The 23,174-nt window shown below is 41.3% G+C and overlaps 1 protein-coding gene across 2 annotated transcripts in view; it reads left to right on the forward strand.

Annotated features, from left to right (window-relative positions):
* Positions 1–23,174, forward strand: part of ZNF804B (zinc finger protein 804B) — a 496,218-nt gene that overhangs the window by 381,476 nt on the left and 91,568 nt on the right. The window contains exon 1 of one of the 2 annotated variants that reach the window (XM_077490845.1): positions 15,784–15,928. The exons of the other annotated variant lie outside the window; for it this stretch is intronic. Within the exon in view, the coding sequence (XP_077346971.1) occupies positions 15,845–15,928 (84 nt within the window). The 5' untranslated portion in view covers positions 15,784–15,844. Of the gene's footprint in view, positions 1–15,783; positions 15,929–23,174 lie in introns of those variants that run through there. 2 annotated transcript variants of the gene reach the window in all.

The raw sequence follows: 23,174 nt of genomic DNA on the forward strand, positions 1-23,174 counted from the left end.
GTCTTGGTGGTATGTTTTGGGTCATTGTCATGCTGGAAGACCCATCTTCAGTGTTCTGGCTAAGGGACGAAGGTTTTCATCCAAAAATTCACAATCCTTGGCCTTGTCCATTGGCCCCTCAATGAGGCAAAGTCGGCCTGTACCTTTAGCAGAGAAACAGCCCCAAAGCGTCATGTTTCCACCTTCGTGCTTGACTGTAGGGATGGTGTTCTTAGGGTCATAGTCAGCATTTTTCTTCCTCCAACCATGGTGAGTCGAGTTCATGCCAAAGACATCAATTTTGGTCTCATCTGACCACAGAACTTTCTCCCAATCCTTCTCTGAATCATTTAGATGTTCATTGGAAAACTTTAGATTTAGGCCTGTACATGTGCCTTCTTGAAGAGGGGGACCTGCAGGATTTCAATCCATGTTACCAGTGGTTTGTTTGATTACTGTGGTCCCAACTGCCTTGAGACCATTCACAATGGTGGTCCGGGGCTGCTCCCTCACTTTTCTCATGGTCAGCCTTACCCTATAAAGCAAAAACTTGCATGGAGCTCCAGACCGAGGGCAATTGATGGTTGTTTTGTATTTCTTTTCCCATTCACGAACAATCGCCCCAACAGTTATCTCCTTTTCACCAAGCTTCTTGCTGATGGTCGTTTAGCTCATTCCAGCCTTGTGCAGGTCTACAATCTTGTCCCGGATGTCCTTTGACAGCTCTTTGGTCTTGCCCATGATGGTGAGGTTGGATTGGAAGAAAGAGATTCTGTGGACAGGTGTCCTTTATACACATAATGAGTGGTCGTTAGGAGCGCCTTCTTAAATATACAGGACTGATCTTTGTACCACATGAGCACATACTGTAGCTTGTCTGTGGTAGCCAGAATTATTGTTGGTTGGTAGGGGATCAAATACTTATTTTACTCACTGAACTGCAACTCAATTTATAACATTCGTATCATGTGTTTTTTCTGGATTTTTGGTTGATATTCTGTCTCTATCATTTAAAATACACCTATGATAACAATTATAGACCTTTATTTTCTTTGTAAGTGGGTAAACTTACAAAATCTGCATGGGGTCAAGTAATTATTTCCCCCACTGTATACAGTAAATATCTCCTTAACGGTGCCCGTTTAGGAAATATTTACACTACCTATAGGCAGGGATTTTTTTCAGAGGGAACTTGGTGGAACTCAGTTCCACCACCTTTGGCTCAGACCCTTTGGTGCCTGCTCACCACAATCACTTGTAGTTTCTGTGCTTATAAGTGACAGCTCTGCACTCTGTGTGTAACCCCCCTGAACTCTGCACTCTGTATATAATGCAATCCTGATATTTAATGCCCCTTTAAGACCCTCCTACTCTTTGTGAAATATGACCACACCCACCATTTGATGTGATTTGGAGGGTGTGTGCAGGGGAGGTGTTTTGGGGGGTCGTGGTTGAGTTCCAGCACCTATTGTTTGAGAAAAAAAGCCCTGCCTATAGGTAAGCCTTATTATAGACTTACTGTTTATACCTATAGGTAAGTCTATAATAAGGCTTACCTATAGGTAGTGTAAATATCTCCTAAACTGTGCCCATTTAGGAGATATTTACACTACCTATAGGTAAGCCTTATTATAGACTTACCTATAGGTACAAAAAATACATGGAAGTTTACTTCCGCTTTAAAATTTCTATTGCAGGGAATGCCTAAAATTTGACTTTGCAGACTTCTGGGAAAATCAGTGAGCCAATCACACAAGCTGAAAATGACCTTTCTGGGGTTATTGTGTTCAGACACTGTATACAGAATACCTCCAGGTTTAAATATTGCATTGCATTTTTCAGAAAATTGCATTGGCTGCAAGTTGGAAAGGAGAGGATTTTTTTAATAATCAATTAAAATAGGCATGTGTAGATATCGTATATATTATTATTTTTTTATCTGACAATTTTTTTTCCAAGAAATTAGACTTACCCTTTAACTATACATCAGCATATAAAAGCAAAATTCACTTTAACATCTTTGCTCATGAAAATGATGAATCAGAAATTGTCTGGATTAAATAATGAGTGGTGTTTGTTTAGAAATGTCAGTCTGATTATATATCAGTATGAAATATTCAGGGAAGTTTGCATTAACGCGTCCAAACTTCCAATCCATTTGGGATTTAGGAAGTGTCACATTTTTGATTTATTCATAAAAAAAACAAAACAAATGCCAACCATTCTAAATATAGCCCTTCGCATTTATTATTAACAGGTATCTATCGCAGAGTTTTTTTTTCTTACGATTGTTGGAAGCGGTTGGAAGTAGCCAACTGTATGCAGACAAAAGAATATCTTTGGTGTTTTAATGTTCTTTTGCATACATATTTAAAATGGAACCTGCATGTATCAAAGAACTATTTGCTCAGCATGCCAAGATTGTGTCTCCATTATGCTTTTGTAATTTTAGACTGTCTATAATCATTTCACACTGCTGAAAATTGAAATACAATTGCATAACTGTGAGGTCCATCAGCTCCTGCGGCTGATAAATCTCAGTGTAAAGTAATAATAAAATAAGTACTAAAGCATATTTGCACAGATTACCATTTTTAGCATTATGACTTAGCAGGGGGTCTTACTTAAAGAGGAATTTCAAACGGGTTTTACAAAAACTGTAGCTGCTGACTTAGAAAACAGATACTTGCCAGTCCAAGAAGTTCAGCATTGTCTTCCTGCAACTCAAAGCCCTTGTACACACGGACGGTCGGACATTCCTACCACAAAATCCGTCAGATTTTTTCCGACGCATTTTGTCAGAAACTGGTGTTGCATACACATGGTCGGACAAAGTTGGCGGAAAATCCGATCGTTCGGAACGTGATGATGTTCGTTCATTACGATGGGACTATGTTCAGGCTAGTAGCCAATAGCTTTGGTCTCGTAATTTGATCTGAGCATACGTGGCGCTTTGTCTGATCCGAATTCTCTACAAACGATCGGACAAAGTCTGACCGGATCATGTTGTCTGAAAAGTTTATATCCAGTTCTTAAACTTTGTTGGTCGGACATTCCGACGGGAAAAAAAAAAATTGGAGCCCACACACGGTCGGATTATCCGACAACACGGTACGATCGAACATTTTCCGTCGGAATGTCCGACCGTGCGTACAAGAGCTTAGTCTTCAGTGCTGTCTTCAGACTCCTACCAACATTTTGCTGCTCAGAAGAGTTTAACCACTTCCCGACCGTCACACGACGATGTACGTCGACAGAATGGCACGGGCAGGCATATGGGCGTACCTGTACGTCCCTGCCTTCCCGCGGGTCGGGGGCCCGATCGGGCCCCCGCCCGGTGCCTGCGGCGGTCGGTATTCGTTCGCGAGCGATCCGGGATGAGGGGGCGGCCATTCATTCATGGCCACCCCCTCGCGATCGCTCCCGACGAATAGAAATCCTTCGTGACATCACTTCCTCTCCTGTAATGTAAACACAGGAGAGGAAGTGATATAATCTCTCCTCCGTGTCGGTATTTTTCGTTCCGACACCGAGGAGAGAGGATCGGTGAGTTGCACCAACACGACACTTCACAGTAGAACATGCCAGGCACACTCACACCCCCCCGATCACCCCCCCAATTACCCCTGCCCCCCCAGTCACAGTGACACCAATGTCATTTTTTTTTTTGCATTGGTGTCATTTGTGACTGTAATAACTGTTAGGGCAGTTAGGGTTAGCCCCCTTTAGTTCTAATGTACCCCCCTAACCCCCCCAATAAAGGTTTAACCCCGTGATCACCCCCCGTTGCCAGTGTCACTAAGGTTGGGTTCACATTGCAGCGGTTTATGAGAACGAATGTGATTCGCACCGCACTGCAGTGCAAATCACATTCGATCTCTGTGCGATTCGAGTTCAGCCATACAGATAGTATGGCTGAATTCGCATCGCACCCGCCGCACCCGCCGCAAATTCGCACGGGACCCTTTTTTTGGCCCGCAGCAGAATCGGATCGCATGGGTGTTCACACCATGCGATCCGAGTTTGCAGATCGCATTACGATATGCGAACTGATCTGGGGGTGTCATTAACATTTCCTGACACTCCCAGCAGTTCGCATAGGACAGTGTGAACTGCCGCCGGGAGGCATGCGATGCGGGAACCAGCCGCGGATTCGTGGCGTTCCCGCATCGCTCCAGTGTGAACCCAGCCTAAAAAGCGATCATTTTTCTGATCGCTGTATTAGTGTCACAGGTGACACTAGTTAGGCAGGTAGGTATTTAGGTTCGCCGCAGCTTTTTATAGCGCCAGGGACCCCCATATACTACCGCATAAAGCCCCCTGATTGCCCCCTAGTTAACCCTTTCACCAGTGATCACCATATAACTGTTACAGGTGACGCTGGTTGGTTAGTTATTTTTTTATAGTTTCAGGGCACCCGCCATTTATTACCTAATAAAGGTTTAACCCCCTGATCACCCGGCGGGTGTCATTTGTGACTGTAATAACTGTTAGGGCAGTTAGGGTTAGCCCCCTTTAGTTCTAAGGTACCCCCCTAACCCCCCCAATAAAGGTTTAACCCCGTGATCACCCCCCGTCGCCAGTGTCACTAAGGCTGGGTTCACATTGCAGCGGTTTATGAGAACGGATGTGATTCGCACCGCACTGCAGTGCAAATCACATCCGATCTCTGTGCGATTCGAGTTCAGCCATACAGATAGTATGGCTGAATTCGTGTCGCACCCGCCGCAAACTCGCACAGGACCCTTTTTTGGTCCGCAGCAGAATCGGATCGCATGGGTGTTCACACCATGCGATCCGAGTTTGCAGATCGCACTGCGATATGCAAACTGATCTGGGGGTGTCATTAACATTTCACTGACACTCCCAGCAGTTCGCATAGGGCAGTGTGAACTGCCGCCGGGAGGCATGCGATGCGGGAACCCACCGTGGATTCGTGGCGTTCCCGCATCGCTCCAGTGTGAACCCAGCCTAATAAGCGATAGTTTTTCTGATCGCTGTATTAGTGTCACAGGTGACGCTAGTTAGGCAGGTAGGTATTTAGGTTCGCTGCAGCTTTTTATAGCACCAGGGACCCCCATATACTACCGCATAAAGCCCCCTGATTGCCCCCTAGTTAACCCTTTCACCAGTGATCACCATATAACTGTTACAGGTGACGCTGGTTGGTTAGTTATTTTTTTATAGTTTCAGGGCACCCGCCATTTATTACCTAGTCTCACTAGTGTACCCCTAAATTTAGGGGTGTCTACTTTCCAAAATGGGGTCATTTGGGGGGGGTTTGTGCCATCTTGGCATTTTATGGCCTTCAAAACTGTAACGCCCTTAGAAAGCCTGAAGGCGGTGCTTGGATTTCGGGGCCCCGTACGCGGCTAGGCTCCCAAAAAGTCCCACATATGTGGTATCCCCGCACTCAGGAGAAGCAGCAGAATTTATTTTGGGGTGTCATTTCACATATGCCCATGGCATGCGTGAGCAATATATCATTTAGTGACAACTTTGTGAAAAAAAAAAAAGTTTGTAATTTTCCCGCAACTTGTGGCAAAATATAAAATATTCCATGGACTCAACATGCCTCTCAGCAAATAGCTTGGGGTGTCTACTTTCTAAAATGGGGTCATTTGTGGGGGTTTTGTGCCATCTTGGCATTTTATGGCCTTCAAAACTGTAATAGGTAGTGAGGAGTGAAGTCAAATATTTACGCCCTTAGAAAACCTGAAGGCGGTTCTTGGTTTTCGGGGCCCCGTGCGCGGCTAGGCTCCCAAAAAATCCCACACATGTGGTATCCCCGTACTCAGGAGAAGCAGCAGAATTTATTTTGGGGTGTCATTTCACATATGCCCATAGCATGTGTGAGCAATATATCATTTAGTGACAACTTTGTGAAAAAAAAATAAAAAAAAATTAAAGTTTGTAATTTTCCCGCAACTTGTGGCAAAATATAAAATATTCCATGGACTCAACATGCCTCTCAGCAAATAGCTTGGGGTGTCTACTTTCTAAAATGGGGTCATTTGTGGGGGTTTTGTGCCATCTTGGCATTTTATGGCCTTCAAAACTGTAATAGGTAGTGAGAAGTGAAATCAAAAATTTACGCCCTTAGAAAGCCTGAAGGCGGTGCTTGGTTTTCGGGGCCCCGTACGCGGCTAGGCTCCCAAAAAGTCCCACATATGTGGTATCCCCGTACTCAGGAGAAGCAGCAGAATTTATTTTGGGGTGTCATTTCACATATGCCCATAGCATGTGTGAGCAATATATCATTTAGTGACAACTTTGTGTAAAAAAAAAAAAAAATTTTTTTTTTGTCATTATTCAATCGCTTGAGGCAAAAAAATTAAATATTCAATGGGCTCAACATGCCACTTATCAATTTCCTTAGGGGGTCTACTTTCCAAAATGGGGTCATTTGGGGGGGTTTTGTACTGCCCTGCCATTTTAGCACCTCAAGAATTGAGATAGGCAGTCGTAAACTAAAAGCTGCGTAAATTCCAGAAAACGTACCTTAGTTTGTAGATGTGACAACTTTTGCGCAAACCAATAAATATACAATTATTGACTTTTTTTTTACCAAAGACATGTGGCTGAATACATTTTGGCCTAAATGTATGACTAAAATTGAGTTTATTGGATTTTTCTAATAACAAAAAGTAGAAAATATCATTTTTTTTCAAAATTTGCGGTCTTTTTACGTTTATATCGCAAAAAATAAAAATCGCAGAGGCAATCAAATACCATCAAAAGAAAGCTCTATTTGTGGGAAGAAAAGGACGCAAATTTTGTTTGGGTACAACATTGCATGACCCCGCAATTACCAGTTAAAGCAGCGCAGTGCCAAATTGTAAAAAGACCTCTGGTCATTTACCAGCAAAATGGTCCGGTCTGAAAGTGGTTAAAGTGGAATTAAAGGGAGCTTTACTTACATTTCCTCCAACGGTCTCTATCCCTTGCCGGCATTTTCTATTGCATTGCAATGGGACTTTAACCACTTCAGCCCCGGAAGGATTTGCCCCCTTCCCGACCAGGCCATTTTTTGCGATACGGCACTGTGTTGCTTTAATTGACAATTGCGTGGTCATCTGAAGTTGTACCCAAAAAATTGTATGTCCTTTTTTCCCCACAAATAGAACTTTCTTCTGGCGGTATTTAAACACCTCTGCTGTTTTTATTTTTTTCACTATATACAAAAAAGAGCGACAATTTGGAAAAAAACGCAATATTTTGTACTTTTTACTATAATAAATATCCACAAAAACAATGTCTTCATCAGTTTAAGCCAATATATATTCTTCTACATATTTTTGGTAAAAAAAAAGGGCAATAATTGTATATTGATTTATTTGCGCAAAATCTATAACGTCTACAAAATAGGGGATAGATTTATGTCATTTTTATTATTTTTTTTTTTTTACTTGTAATGACGTGGCGATCCGCAATTTTTATCAGGACTGACACATTGCGGCGGACAGATTGGACACTTTTGACACTTTTTTGGGACCATTGACATTTATACAGCGATCAGAGCTAAAAACAGCCACTGATTACTGTATAAATGTCACCGGCAGGGAAGGGTTAGCGCTAGGGGAGATCAAGGGGTTAAATGTGTTCCCTCACTGTGTGTTCTAACTGTGGGGGGATGGGAGTAACTAGAGGAGGAGACATATTGTTGTTCCTACTTAGTAGGAACACACGATTTGTCTCCTCTACCCTGACCAAACCGGGACACATCCCCGGTCTCATTCTGTCATGAGTGATCATGGGTGGCACTGGTCGACTAGCAGTTAAGGGCTCATTTACACTTGCTTTGACTTTAACACACATTGATACCCACCGAAGCACCAAGTAAAGGCACGGTGTAAACAGGACTGTAAGCTAACCATTTTATTTAGTGACAGGAGCTTTGACTGGTGTTCAGAGAGCTTTAACAAAGTGTGTCTGAAGCCATGTTTTGAAGCCAGTGTAAACTAGCCCTTAGTGTTACTATATCATATATACATAGATAAAATGCTGACATAATCAAGTATGAAAGATAGTAATGTTGAAAGCAGATTTGTTAAAGAATCCTCATCAAATAGTTTACATAATTAAAAACTCTTTATCCCAGATAAAACATCAACTTGTGGTACTGTCGGCTGGGGGTAGCATGGGAATGTCTGTACTGGGAGCTGGGGGTTTACTGCCCATTGATGTGAAGCATCACATAAGAGGGCCTCAAGGTATTTGTGGATCTCCATTGTGAACTGAGTGCTAGTATATCTCACAATTCCGAATGGATTCTGTAAAAAAAATAATAATAATTATACTGCACGCCGATCTTTGGACAGCTTCTTTGGCTGGTGCAGGATGACGTCACTCCCGGCAGACAGGGATTGGGCCTGCGCTGTGAGCTTGGTTTAGCTGCCATAGAGCTCTGAGAACAGGCAGGTAGGTGTAGCTCAATAAAGAACCTGCCTGTTTCTACTCCCAGTCCTGGTTCTGGGACAAGGTCATCTAGAGCCCACGGTGAAGATGCCAGATGGGGCCCCTCAGCCCCCCCAAAAATGTATGAGATTTATGTGTCAGCAAAAATTCCCTCCCTCCTCCCCAACAAAAAAAAAAAACATATACTACTAATTTTCACATTTTACCCTTTAAGCATAAATTCCCTTTGCAAACCAAAATTTTCCCAAACAAAAATCCTGCCCTCTTTCAATACAAATTCTGCCTCCCAGCTGAAATCCTCTCCCTCCCAAATTCCCCCTCCTAGCACCAATCTTCTACCCCCCTCCAATTTCCCCTCTCAGCCTAAATCCCCCCATCCAAATCCTCCTATCCCAGCACATATCCCCCCCAAATTTCCTCTGCTACAACCCATAAATCTCCCCACCTCAATCCTCCTCTCCCAGCACCAATCCCCGTCTACCAACACATATTTCCCCTAAATCCCCTCTGCTATCATGCAAAAACCCTTAGTCTCCCTCTCCCAGTGCAAATCTCCCCAGATCCTCACTGCTAGCACTCATCCTCAACCCAAATTTCCCCTCCTAGCACAAGTCTCCCCAATCAACTCTACTAGCACAAATCTCACACACACACACACACACACACACACACACACACACACACACACACACACATCCCTCTTCCTAGTTCAAATCCCCCCCCAGCACACCTCCTAGCACAACCCCCCAATCCCAACTGCACCCCGGACAGCTGCCCCTCCTGCCCACCCCTTGTCCCAGCACAGAGACCAAGCTGTGATTGACAGCTCCGGGTCTTGTACTATTAATTGGGAGCTAGGGTTCCTGATCACCTGATTGCTGTGATAACCCCTGATTGGTCATCACATTGATCAGTCACTGTACAGCTTGATTATGATTTTTTCTTCTTGCTGGAAGAGAAAAGGGTAAACAAAAAAGTGTGCGGGGAAAAAAAAAGGAATAAAGATAAAATAGCTAGATCAGGGTTTGAGCTAGGTCAGTGTCAGGGTCAGTGTCAGACAGACAGTGTTGATGGGGGAATGCCGCAGCACTATTGTGTTCTGCCAGCAGGGGGGAGGGGGTGCAGGGAGCCTTCCTGACCAGCAGAGCACAATGATTACTGCTAGTGGCTATAGCTTCCTGCAGAAATTGAATATAAGAGATCCAACTGGCTGGTTGTACTTAAGCTGATTGATGGATCGACTTGGGTACAATTAGCCTGCCCATACATGGATCGAATCTTAGCTGGTCCCTGCTGAACCAGCAGAATTTCGATCCATGTATGGCCGACTTTGTTTCTCTTTTTAGTTGATAACATTATAGTTTTATCTAAAATGAATATGTTATTGTTATCTCATCATTTCATGTGCTATTTATGCAGGAAGGAAGGAAGGAAGGATATATTATTTAAAAACCGGAGGCTTTTAAATCATTACAAAACCATTACATCTGACCATTGTATTTATCATGGCCTGGCCCCATCCTCTTTTTTTTAGTGACTGACAGGTTTATAGCTTATTTGTATTGTCTGTCAGGCTTGTGACACATCAAGACAAGCTAGAAATGTCCAAACACCAGTCCTTGGCTACCCAGCTGTGATGTGCTGAATGGAGTGCGGTCTAGAAAGGAAAACAATGAAAATTGACATATGTAGTAAACTGCTGTAGTGATACAGACACATAAACAACAAAAAAATGAATAAATAAAAGCTATGCGGTTTCTCTAAAATTATAATAATAGTAGAGTGTTGTACCGTGTTAGCCATCAATGAATGCAGTATTGCAGGTCTAGGCAACCTTAAAGAGGTGGAGATCTACCTGAACAACATGGGAGAAGTCAAAGATCACTGGGCACACTGTCGCCCCCCTCACACCTGATTTAAACCTCTAATTGCCGGACTACCATATCGCAATCACTTGCATTGCATGGCAATCATGAGTTTAAGTCAAGTGGTGAGGAGGCAACATATCGCTTCCTCACCACCTGTCAAACACAGTCTAAATGGTTTTCAGAGGAGCAGCAGTGCCTGTTGCACTTGTGAATGAGCCCTTAGTTGCATTCGGCAGCAACACCTTTAGGGCTCATTCACATGTAAGGTTGGGGGATGGTAAAACAGCAGGATTTAATAGATGTCTATGGCTAATGGCAAATCCACAGGAAAGCTGCAGGTACACTGCAGGTACACTGCACTGCACTGGTGGTGTGGGTAAACCGCAGCACATCAGTTTAAAAGCAGGTGTATACTATTATGCCCAGTGTATTGCTTCACACTGGCCTGAAGATCTCTTCTTTCCTGATGCGGGCACCACTCTGGAGACCCTAGCCGGGATAAGAGCTGGAGTGCAGTTGGACAGAAGCTGGCACTACAGAGGAGGCATTGCCTTATGTGGTCTTTGCTCTCTACTACAGCTCCAACTTTACAAGTAGTCCCTCTGCATTGCACTCTGTTTGATGCTCTGTAATGGCAGGTCAGAAAGTCCAGACCGAGATCTACCAGTCATCGGGCCTAGATCTACTGGTATGCTGAAACCTGAAGATAACCCTTCGCTTCCTGTCCTATAGACTTTCGTAGAGGATCATTTTTTTAATGTGAGAGATATCCGCTCTTAGCCTAGGTTCACACCAGTGCTTTTTTGCAGATTTTTGAACGCATTTTTTATGCATTTTAATGCTTAATTTTTTTGTTTTGTTTTTTGTAGGAGGCAGAGACTGCTTGTTAAACACAAAACTCTACCAAAAAATGCACTAAAATGCAATCCCATTAAAGTCTGTGGGCCAAAAATGCACTATTCTGCACTGTGCCATGCTGCATTGATGCAAATTGACACCATAGGGCAGACTTTCTCAACCTTTTCAACACAGACGAACCCTTAAATTAACTTGATAAAAATTGACTATAGCTACAACTCATGATAAATTAGTGTGATGGTCTGTGGGAAGAATGCTGCTTACACTTGTGGTCATTGGGAAGAGTTACCACCTTACATATGACTACAAAGATCAGTGGTGTCAGTCGAAGAGGCAGAAATTGTGCATTGCTCAAGGAACCCCTACCAACCACTGAAGGAACCCTGGTTGAGAAACCCTGCCATGGAGGATTATGGGATTTCAATTGTCATGCATTGCTGCGCAATGGCAGACACAGAAGAAATCGCATTAGACAGTTGACCCTTTGTTCCTGCTCTGATGGCAGCTCAAAGTTTTGAATTTACCTTTTTTTTTCATTCTCAGCAACATGATTGGATGTTTAGAGAGAGTGAATCTCTCTAGTCTAGACACAGACAGCAATAAAAACCAGGCCATGGTCATACCTCCCAACATTTTGAGGTGGGAATGAGGGATACCTACTAGCAAATAAAGGAGAATTAACCAAAAAAAAAGGTTAATTAAATCCACAAGGGACTTTTTTACCCCTACTCTTCCTTTATATTGGCTTTTAAAATTAACAAATGCAGCAATTTACAATTTGGATGAAATGTTTAACACTGGAAAACACTTTTTGAAAGATAAAAAGTGCATTTTATATACAACTGTATAGATCAGACCAAAATGAGGGACAAATGAAGAGGAAAAAGGGACAGAGGGACATTGCTCCAAATCAGGGACAGCCCCTTGAAATCAGGGACAGTTGGAAGCCATGTATGGTAACAACATCTTTAATTATACTTTAAACTGTAAATATTATAATTACATTCTTGTGTTTTGCCAATTTAGATACTCAGTATTAGTGTAGATTTCTTAAAAAATAAAAATAAAAGCTTAAATTAAAGAAAAACCATGGACATAGATAAGCAAATATATACACATTGTACTAACAACTTAATTTGTATAGTCTTGCCGTCACTTTCCTGTTACAAAAGTTGTACATGGTCCAGTCCAATGGGCCCCTGGAACTACACTCAGCGCTCTCAGTAATTAGCACTGTGTAACAGACCTGCTCAGGCACACCCCCTTCCCTTCTCTGTAATACAAGCCTAAAGAAATTTGTAATGAGAGGTGAGGCCGTTACTCAGCTCCGCCAGCATATGACATTGCAATCAGGGCAGGACTTAGGGTGGTGGGGGCCCCTGGGCTTGAGCCATTTTCGAGGCCCTACCTTCTATATATTGCCGTATTTATCGGCATATAACACGTGCCGGCGTATAACACACACCCCAAGTTTAGGAGGGAATTTTAAGGAAAAAAACTTTTAGGAGGGAAGTTTAAGGAAAAAAACGTACATTTAAATGCCCATCAATGCAGGCTTATCAGTGTCCATCTGCAGCCTTGTCCATCCATCTGCAGCCTTGTCCAGTGTCATTGCAGCCTTCTGAGTGTCATTTTCAGCCTTGTCAGTGTAGCCTTGTCATTTGCAGTCTTGTCATTGCAGTCTTGAAGTTTAAAAATGGCGCCGCCGAGATACAGAGTCTTGTGTATCTCGGCGGCTCTTGGGTCCTCTCAGCGGCTCTCGGGTCCTCTTGCAGTCCCGAGCGGAGCCGAGAGTAGCCGAGTATACTCGGCTCGGTTCACAGTCATGCCCAGTCCCTGTGTTATGTCCGTCATAGGGCGGGACTGGGCGTGGCTGTGAGCCGAGCCGAGTACACTTGGCTATGTATCTCCGCGGGGGCCCCCTATTGGGCGGGGCCCATGGGCTTGAGCCCAGTCAAGCCCAATGGTAAGTCCGGCCCTGACTGCAATGTGGGGCCAGAATTTGCAGCATTTTCACTAAGACAAAAAGGTATTTGAAAGCATTTCCAAGCAACAAATCGTTCACAAATTATAACACAGCACTATAAAGACACTAAACTGTGACACTTCAATTGGTCAATTATACAAAATGTCCAGGATGTAAAAAAATAAAATCTGTTGAAACATCGCCTCTTCGCTGCTCCCCAGTCACTGTATGTATTCCATACTTCTATACATGTATTATTTGTAATGGCATGACAGGGTCATATTAGGTTTAGCACAAACTTGCTAATCTGACTCTGAAGTCTAACCTTCTGTGAGCTCCACTCATACACCTACTATGGCTTCTGGAATCACTCTGGTATTTCATGATAATTGTAAAATGCAAGAAAATATGTTAAAATGCGGCATAGAGCTTTCCCCCCATCAAATACTTAATGGCGGCCCCCTTAAAGGGTATTTAAAAATTGCCAATTTGGGATGATCCCTGTTTTTATATTTGTTACATATCCCATTTAAATAATATGACTTAAAAAAAAAATAAAAAAATTGCATTTGACCTTTTTTTAGATGTTTTCTTCTAGAGATTTCAGCATGGAAAATTCTACTTAGACCTCTTTGTTAGGAGGGTGCTGGAAATATGAGTTAATATTCTGTAATTAATTAATTCCATAATTAATCCTGTCTGTACTGTGCAGAGCAGATAACATCTCATCAGTTATAATAGATTTGAACACTGGGGTTCCTCCATTGTATGCTGAGAACTGGACTCTGGTCCCCAGTTCAGCTATATGGACAGATTACACTACTACATTTTTGCAGTCGACATGACCACTTTTTTCCCCAAAACATCTAAAAGGTAGGAAATACATTTTGCATTTTTTTGGGGGGGGGGGGGGGGTGTTACTAAAACTGGAGAGTGCAAAAATCTGGTACAGCACTACATGTAAACAAGGCAGATCGCCGTTCTGTCAGTAGGGAAGGTAGTAAAAGCACCTCCCCCACAGTTAGCAAGCACTCCTTAGGAACACGCCCTTTGAATGCCCCTGATGTTAACCCCTTCCAAGCCAGGGTCATTAGTACAGTGACAGTGCATATTTTTAGCACTGATCACTGTATTAGTGTCACTGTTCCCCAAAAAAGTGCCAAAAGTGTCACTTGTCCGATTTGTGCGCCGCAATGTTGCAGTCCCACTACAGTAGGTACCGCTGATATTGTGTTTCACCGATGTGAGCTGTGCTCGCTGCCCCCATGAGATGCCGTGCATCCATAGGAATGTATTGGGGGCGGCGAGCTGGAGGAGCGACATAGCTCGGCGCTGGCTCCCACGACGGAGCGCATGGGTGTCAATCTCCCCGCTAATATCGGCGGCACCCACTGTATAAGTCACTGATCGTCATCATTACTAGTAATAAATAAATAAATAAATATTCCATAAATCTATCCCATAGATTGTAAATGATATCATCATTTTTGCACAAATTAATTAATATGCACTTTTTTTGTTTTTTTTATTTTACCAAAAATATGTAACTAAATACATATTGGCCTAAATTGATGAAGAAATTTGTTTTGTTTTTTTATTTATTTTTTGGATTGGATTTTACAGCAGAAAGTAAAAAAATATTTATTTATTTTTTTCAAAATTCTCTGCCTTTTTTGTTTATAGCGCAAACAATAAAAACCGCAGAGGTGATCAAATACCACCAAAAGAAAGGTCTTTTTTTTTTTGTGGGAAAAAAAGACATACATTTTAATTGAGTACAGCGTCAAACGACCACGCAGTTGTCAGTTAAAGTAACTCAGTGCCGTATTGCAAAAAATGGGCAGGTTACGAAGGGGGGTAAACCTTCTGGAGATAAAGGGGTTAATTGGATTGCAGGAGTGGAAGTCGACTTTAAAGATACCTTTGTGTACTGGGCCCCATAGTAGTTATACAAGCCGTAACCCCATAACAGTCTTCTAACAGTAAAAAACATCATGTGAACACAAGTTGCAAAAGTTCACATATACATTCTTAAATTACCATTGCGCTGTGTTGGTGCCTCTGGGCTTTTCGTTTGAGTTTGCTATTTGCTTTTTTTTTATAGCGCCTGTCAAAGCCTACACGGCTGGGACAAACACCTTCACATATGCTTGTAAATTTGCTTCTACAGTGCATATAAAATCTATCTTTAATAACCAAAAGGCGCTAGAGGTAATACCTCGAGTCGGCTGCATCGATAATCTATGCTCGCTTGACCGAAAGCAAATTAGGACCAATGGAACGCGCCTGTTAAATTTAACAGCGGCTCATATCTCAATCACGGCGGAGGCTTTATAACCGGCGAGAATTTTCTTGGCAGCCATGACAACAAATTAAGGACAGTGTCTTAAAAGTGGAAAACTATAACTGGGCCATCAAAGTACGCAATTAATCGTCTTACTGTCTACGAGAATTGAGGGATCTCTTGGTGTTAATCATCAGTGGGTTTATTAGCACTAAAAGAGTAATTTAAAGCTGTTGTTAATAAGAAAACTGCCTGTCCAATAAAAGATTTATAAGGATCAGATTAGCTTAGCTCATCGTAATAATCAGAAATTGACGCATGAAGAATGTATTGGCAAACGGCCTCTGGTTTTCAGAAGAATGAGAAGAAAAACGTTCTATATTTATCATTTATTAGGTATGTTAAAGAACAGAAGACAGTAAAGGGATTACAACAATGCTAAAGTCTGAATGACCCTTCCTATACCAAAGGATGTCGATACCCAAATATAACATGTGGGAATTCTCCAGATGGAGACCAGGACTATATAGAGAAGGAAGACCCCTTGACCATAAGGTGATACTATACACACACTGTTTAACTTGCATTATTCCTTCTTCTACCTTTTTCTTAATTGATATCCAGCTGTCACATGACCCAGCTCTCTCCCAGCCTGTTTGCAGGATAACATAAGCAGGAGGATCGTCTAGTCCTTTGCTGCTAGTCACATGTTCACAAAAAAAATAAAAATAAAAAAACAGCCTTTGGAATACAGAGTAAAAATAAATAATTTATATAAATAAACTGTAATAAATTGTCATACAAGTATATATTTATGATCAAATCTTTATTATTTTTTGGCAATAACATGGTCTGGGCCGATTTCTGCCAGTCACAGGTTGTATCACTCACCACCAGCCTGTGTCTTAGAATATTGATGAAGCCTCCATCAATCTACAGTATACGTAATATCTCGCCACCATTGTGTTTAGCTAGTTAGTGGGCATGAAAGAGGAAGGAGTGGGCGGTCATTTACCACTGTGTATATGCCAACATGTGTGACTCAATAGTCACATGGGCTGCTCAGATGGGATAGGGAGGAAATGCACAGTATAGAAACTCACTGAATACTGAGCATGTGCAGAGTTGCCACCAGAGCTGAAAAGCCCTTAGCTGAATTGGGGACAGGGACAGAAGGTAGAGATAGAGAACAGCAGGACCAACCAGATTTTTATAACGAAAACATGTTATATACATATACATGTTATTTGATAGCTTTTTATCAGGTGGGTTTAGTGACCCAACCAAGGAAGTCTTGGTTGCTGGAAACATATGAAAGGTTTTAGAAGATAAATATTCTTCCCCTGGTATTGCCCATCTAAGGGAGGCAAATTATTATGGTTGGACAAATCCAAATGGGGTGTGCAAATCTGAAGAAACTTTGAAAGGGGCGAAGGTTGGGGTCACTGATCTCTTTGGAGACAGCCATCCTTCAAGCAAAATCCTGCCCCGTACAGCAGGACCCGAGCCATTGGTTGTAATTCCAGACCACCTCTTTCACTTTGGCATTGCCACTCTAAGTTTCTTCTGGGTTCACAGGCCAGATTTATTTTATTTATCTTTGACTTATAAGTATTGAACTCACATAAGCTACATATGAATGTCCTCTTGCTTCTGATGATGATCTTTTTACGAAATGTGTTGGGCTTGATTACTAAACATTGTTAATGTCCGAGTACCCCCCTCCATGGGAAACAGTTTTCCCTGATGGCAGTGGCCTCTCTCAGTAGGATAATGTGCCCTGCCGCATTTCAAAAATGGTTCAAGAACAGTTTGAGGAACACAAGAACGAGTTTGAGATGTAGACTTGGCCTCTAAATTCTCCAGATCTCCATCCAATCAAGCATCTGTGGGATGTGCTAAAAAAACAGGTCTGGTCTATGGAGATCTCACCTTGTAACTTACAGAACTTAAAGGATCTGCTACTGACAGCTTGGTGTCAGATACCACAGAATATCTTCATAGGTTAAATGGCATCTATGTCTCAATGGGCCAACGCAGGGATGTAAAAAATGTTTTTCAGCATGGATTTGTTTATTTAAGACTTGTTTCTATATATAATTTATTATAAATGTAGACAGGAGAGCTATACTTCGTTATGCACTATGCAGGCTTTGCTTCAAGTCTAGAAGTACTATGGTCCTTAATGACATGAAGCAACTCCAATGTTTCTAAAAGCCAGAGATCATGTGATCGTGGGTCAAAATAATATTTCTATCTGGTAATGCTTGGATGTCCCTCATTGAATCATGTGAAGTGCGAATTAGAATTGTACACCCACTTTTACAATTTGGGAGCACTCCGTTTCCTAATATCTAAAATAATTTTGTAACATTAAGAGTGTCACCTCCATTTAATAGTTGGAACATCTAATATTGCATACTCGATAGCATTGCACAATATTTACAGTGTTTATTGGATCAGGCACAGAGTTGTCAATTTCTGACATCCGGCATGCGTATCTGCAGACTTCCAAGTTCTCAGCAGAGACCGAGCTTTAAAGCTGTACTCCATGTAGACATAGAAACAAACGTTGTTCTGTTTTTAATCATGTATCCCTAAATCTATTTTCTAAATGCAAGCAGTGTAAGTACCTGGTATCAGCCTATTGCTGTTTCTATACAACACAGCTAAGACTGGGAGAAACATAAGCAGTACAAGAAGCCAATCAGTGCCTCAGAGCAAGGCAAGGAGCATGCTGATAGGAGGGGGGAGCAAGGTGACAGAGAGATGAACTCCTAAATGTGCTGCTTCTCCTTTCACTGTCCAGTTACAGGGTGGGAAAGGAACAAGACCTGTAAGTGTTAGTGAACTGCAAGAGAGAAAAGTCAGGTTTCTTCCACTGACAGACAGGACTGTGCTGTATGACCAAGCTGTGTAGATCACAGTACTGGATGGGCAGTAATGCATTGGAATGCAAACCAGCTGCCTTATATGTATTCCATCTGTGTATTTCACTGTGTAACTTGAGTCCAGCTTTAAATAAATCAGCAATTTGGACATAGTACGTCCAAAGAGTGAAGGGTCAAGCACAAGCTGATGGCTCTGTACTATACACCAGCCGTTCTGGGTGTGCATCTGAAGGTTGCGGTGTAAAGCAATGAGTTGCATGGTTCTGCCACTTTCCTAAAAAGCAGACTACTCCTCCTATTTGTTGAGTTTTTTTATGGAATGAGACACATGAATACCATATGTTCTAAGAAGGCTTTACTGTGCTGTGCACTGAATCAGTTGGGGGGCTTTGTGATTCTTTTAGGCCCTTCTCACCATAACCTTGTTGGGTCCAATGCCTACTCCAAAGAAGCCATGGCTTTCATACACTTCACAGATGAAGACCAAATAACTTGAATGTGTTTCAGTTTATAACACCGAAGCACTATTGCCCTTTGGACTTGCCCTGAAAATCTTGTGGGCGGGTGAGAGCACGTGGCCTTTTGGTGAGGTTCTCCCTCTCCCATGAGGTTTCCCTTAGGGGAAGCACACCTAGTACTTGGACTGGCCTTGCTTTGGCAGGCCTCTCAAAGGAAGGGATCTGCCTGGTTTTGGCCTGGTGGACCACAAGAAACACATTCCCTGTCAGCAGCCTTGTGCCCGGGGGGATTAGGTCTAGGGTTCTTTCTCTTTGGAGGAGGACCATGTGTACCCCCTTTGCACTTTTTTGTGCTTCACGTTAGTGTGCTCACTTTTTTTTTTTTGCACTTGGAGTTAGGTTTCGATTATGCTCACTGCCCCATTGAGCTTCAGAATGTTTTTTTTTTTATGCAATTTGAAATAATTGGCTCTGTTCGTCGCTGATGTTTTTTGGGATATTTTATGGAACAAAATGTCCCTTCTCACCATGACCTGTATAATAAAACAGAGATAGAAATTAAGTAAAACATTAAAAGTAAGCTTAGCAATCCACGGAGTCAATGTTTTCCACATTACCTTAGCAATCCTCCAATCGTTTTTTCCTTGCCTTCCTAAAAGCTGTTCATGCGTTCTGTAATGACTAAGTCCTATAAAACCACCAACCTGCAAGTAGCCTTGGTACCAGTAAAATGGTTTAATTTATTCTCAATATAATAATCAAAACCAATAACACCTAGCAGAGCTAAGCACTTGGTTTAGTGACTGACATGCAATATATCCTATAAACAGTTCTCCGCTCAGTGATTTATTGTCAAAACAGTTGTTTATAATTATGAGGAAGCCACTTGTTATGGAGAATGAAGAGATATTTGATGGATATGTTTGATGGGATTGATTTGCAGAGAAACCCCTTGGAGTGTATATCATGGAACACTGATGAATTAATGATTTATTTTGCCTTGAGCTACCAGCTTGTGCTGTTCTACTAATGATCCGGCTTCCAGCTCTTGTAGATATATAATTGAGGTGCAAATCTTTACGTGGTTTTTGTGCTTTAGTTTAAGTGAGTTCAGTTTTATCCTTGAAGCTGCTGAGAAACCCTGACATCGTTGTACTTTAAAATGAGAGAGCTGCCCACATCTGAGGTTACTATACTTGGCTGGCTCGTGAACCGCTTACTAGTTAGAAAAAAGTTTTGCAGAGTATGAAATAAACAGCAGGCACAATTTTTTTATTATCGTGTATTAAAAAAAGCTTATTTTTTTTGTTTTTATTCTGCATTTTAACTTTTTTTTTTTGTACAACAATAGAATACAAAGCAATGTGATAAAGCACAATTATGTTGTTGGCCATTGAATGGCATACATTTAAAAAAAAAGGGTAAAGTAGCTAAAAAAATATATAAATATAAATCATAAACATAATACTTTCTTTCTTTTCTTATGCATTGTCATTAATGAAAAAAATTAAAATAAAATTGTATATATATATTTTTTTTTGCTTTAAGCAAAACCTGAGATTGCATGCAATATATCCTATAAACAGTTCTCCGCTCTGTGATTTATTGTGAAAATAGTTGTTTATAATTAAGAGGGAGCAAACTTGTTATGGAAAATGAAGAGATCATGTTGTTGGCCATTGAATGGCATAAATAAATAAGAAAAAAAAAAGGTAAAGTAGCTTATAAATTATATAATTATAAATCATAAGCACAACACTTTCTTTCTTTTCTTATACATTATCTCAAATAAAAATAAATAAAAAAAATAGTATTTTATTTTGGTTTGAGGAAAACCAGAGATTAACTGAAACAAGAGAAGAAAATATTTTTATGGTGAGGAAAAAGGAAAAAAAAGTGTGTTGGCTGTACTCTACATAACCCTAAAATAGTTTTCTAAAAAAAGACCTCCCAGCAAGTTAATAGTTAATATATTCCGCTCCCTGCTCTGCTGGTAATGAAGGTGGTAATTAAGAAAAACTGTATGATAATGAATCTTCTGAATCGGTCATTTGTGAAACTTTAAGGGTTCAAGTTTCTATGCTGCCCTCTGTGGTTCGATCCCCCACCCATTATGTCACCATTATGTTCTGTTGTCATTTAGGGACCATCGGGAGAAAACACAGAGTGTAGAGGGGGAAGCAGGAATCCAGCTCTCTCAGAAGTTTCGAATTCAGAAAGTTTTCCAATCCTCTCTTCTACAGAAAGTTTGGAATTTAAAGGCATTGTTCACTTTCCATACCTCCCAAGGAGGGACAGCAAACGTATGTAGGCATAGGACATGCCCCCTGTCATGCCTCCCTTAAAGACACCCCCCCGTCACCGCCCCCCCCCCCCCCCCCCAGCAATTTAGAAAGTGTATGTTTTGAAAGACAAAAAAGTGCAATTTATGAACATCTATATAGATCAGACCAATATGAAGGACAAATGAGGAGGAAAGAGAGGCAGAGGGACTATATTCCAAATCAGGGACAGTCCCTCCAAATCAGGGACAGTTGGGAGTTATGCACTTTCTAATGTTTTTGTTGTTTTAACTAGGTATTAGTTATATTCTGTGTGTTGCTTGTTTGCTTTACCTTGTACATGCTATGGCTGACCGATTCCCTTGTGCCCATGTATTCATCCATCTAGTTATGCTCCGTTCCCTAAAGGGACAAGGCAATGTCTTGTTCTGGGTCACACAGCACCCAATCCATGCCACATCCATCCCTCTGTGTTGCATCGCAAATGTGGGTGTGATAATATGATGAAACACACTTCTTCCCTTCATTTCATTGCTCTGCCTGCTTGTGTCTGTGTCAGATCTAATTAATGTTTAGCTTTCACCTGCAGAGCACTAGACCCAGAGACCCAGGGATTTTTGGGAAATGTAACTTCTTCATATGATGGAGATCATGCATTAATATATGCAGTTCCATGCCAGGCATGCTTTAATACAAAAGCAACTGTTGTCGCCGGGATGTGAAGATTTACTCTACTATAGGCTGTGCTTATTGGGCAACAAATGTCATCATGCAACTACATAAGAAATGCATATTTTATGCAAGTGAACAACCCAAGGTGTAAAAGGTTTATCATGCCTTTAGGTGAAACATTTTATTGGCTAACCTAAGTTATTAAAGATGCAAACTTTTGGGATTTGTTTAGACCCCTTAAATTCCAAACTTTCTGATCGATGGATCACTCAGTGTAATACTCTACCACTCCTCTATAATATGTTTGTTGTTTTCTTATTGATGTTCTGATTTGCGGTACATATTTTCTCTTTTTTTCCCCCTCCCACCGGACAATTCAATGGATTTTTCACTTTAATTGTATTATTGCCCATCCGGTGTACTCTATAAATATATATAAAATGTTATATATATATATATATATATATATATATATATATATATATATATATATATATATATATAGTATTTTTCTCATTTTAATTGTGTGCAGTCGAATCGCGCCTGCTTTTGTATTTTTAACACATGCCAATAAAAGTACATTTGATATGGCTCTTCACCCAGTGTAATACTTTACCATTCCTCTATCAAAATTTTCTTTCTATCGCAATATTACTTTTTTTTTTTAATTTCAATATGTTTATTAGAAGTTTGAGTAAACAAGAAAGCATAATCTGCTCATTGGATGCCCTCGCAGGGGCTACAAAACATAATTCCAAAGGGCAAATCACCACAATATACAAACGGTATAATACAAGTAGGGGGTGGCATCAAGACTGGCTACAACACAGAATATCGTAACCCCCTTGCCGTCTCTGGGGGGAAAGCCCTTCACCCGCTACCCCCTTCCATGGGGGGCAAAGGTAAGTCTTAGAAGAGAGAGAGAGACTATGAAGAAGAATGAAAGGAGTAAAGAAACAAGAGAAGGAAGATTAAAGAAAAGAGTGGGGGGGACAAAAGGGGGGGGGACTCGGACGCGGAGGTCCCACCAAGGGGAGTCAGACCAGGTCTAGGCATGCTGCTTGGAGCGTAGGGAACTCATATGAGATCCATGGCTCCCAGATTTTTAGAAATTTAGTGTGTGAATCATGTACAATGCTGGACATGCGTTCTTGTAGTATTACTTTTTTTCAAAAAAATTCAAACATGGGTTCCTTGTATGTAGTTTGTCTTTGTTGGTGGACAAAACTCTTATTTCCTGAAGTTTTTCACTTATTCCAACACTGAGACATAATATGATCATGGTAGTAACACCCTCACACTCACCACTTAGAGAACGAGAATTGGCTGCAGGAAGTAGGAAATTAGTGGGATCCATTGATGCGTTTCAGTACAAATGGCGGCAGGTAGAAATCAGCAATACATGTTGCTAAAATCCTTGAAGTTTATGTCACTGACCAGGATCATTTTTTTTTCTCATTGAAAGTTGAGTTTCACTTAAAAAGTAATTGTTTTGAAA

The sequence above is a fragment of the Lithobates pipiens genome, unplaced genomic scaffold (assembly GCF_037356315.1).
Source record: "Lithobates pipiens isolate NorthernLeopardFrog02 unplaced genomic scaffold, aLitPip1_a1.2 Scaffold_19, whole genome shotgun sequence".
Lineage (NCBI taxonomy): Eukaryota > Metazoa > Chordata > Amphibia > Anura > Ranidae > Lithobates > Lithobates pipiens.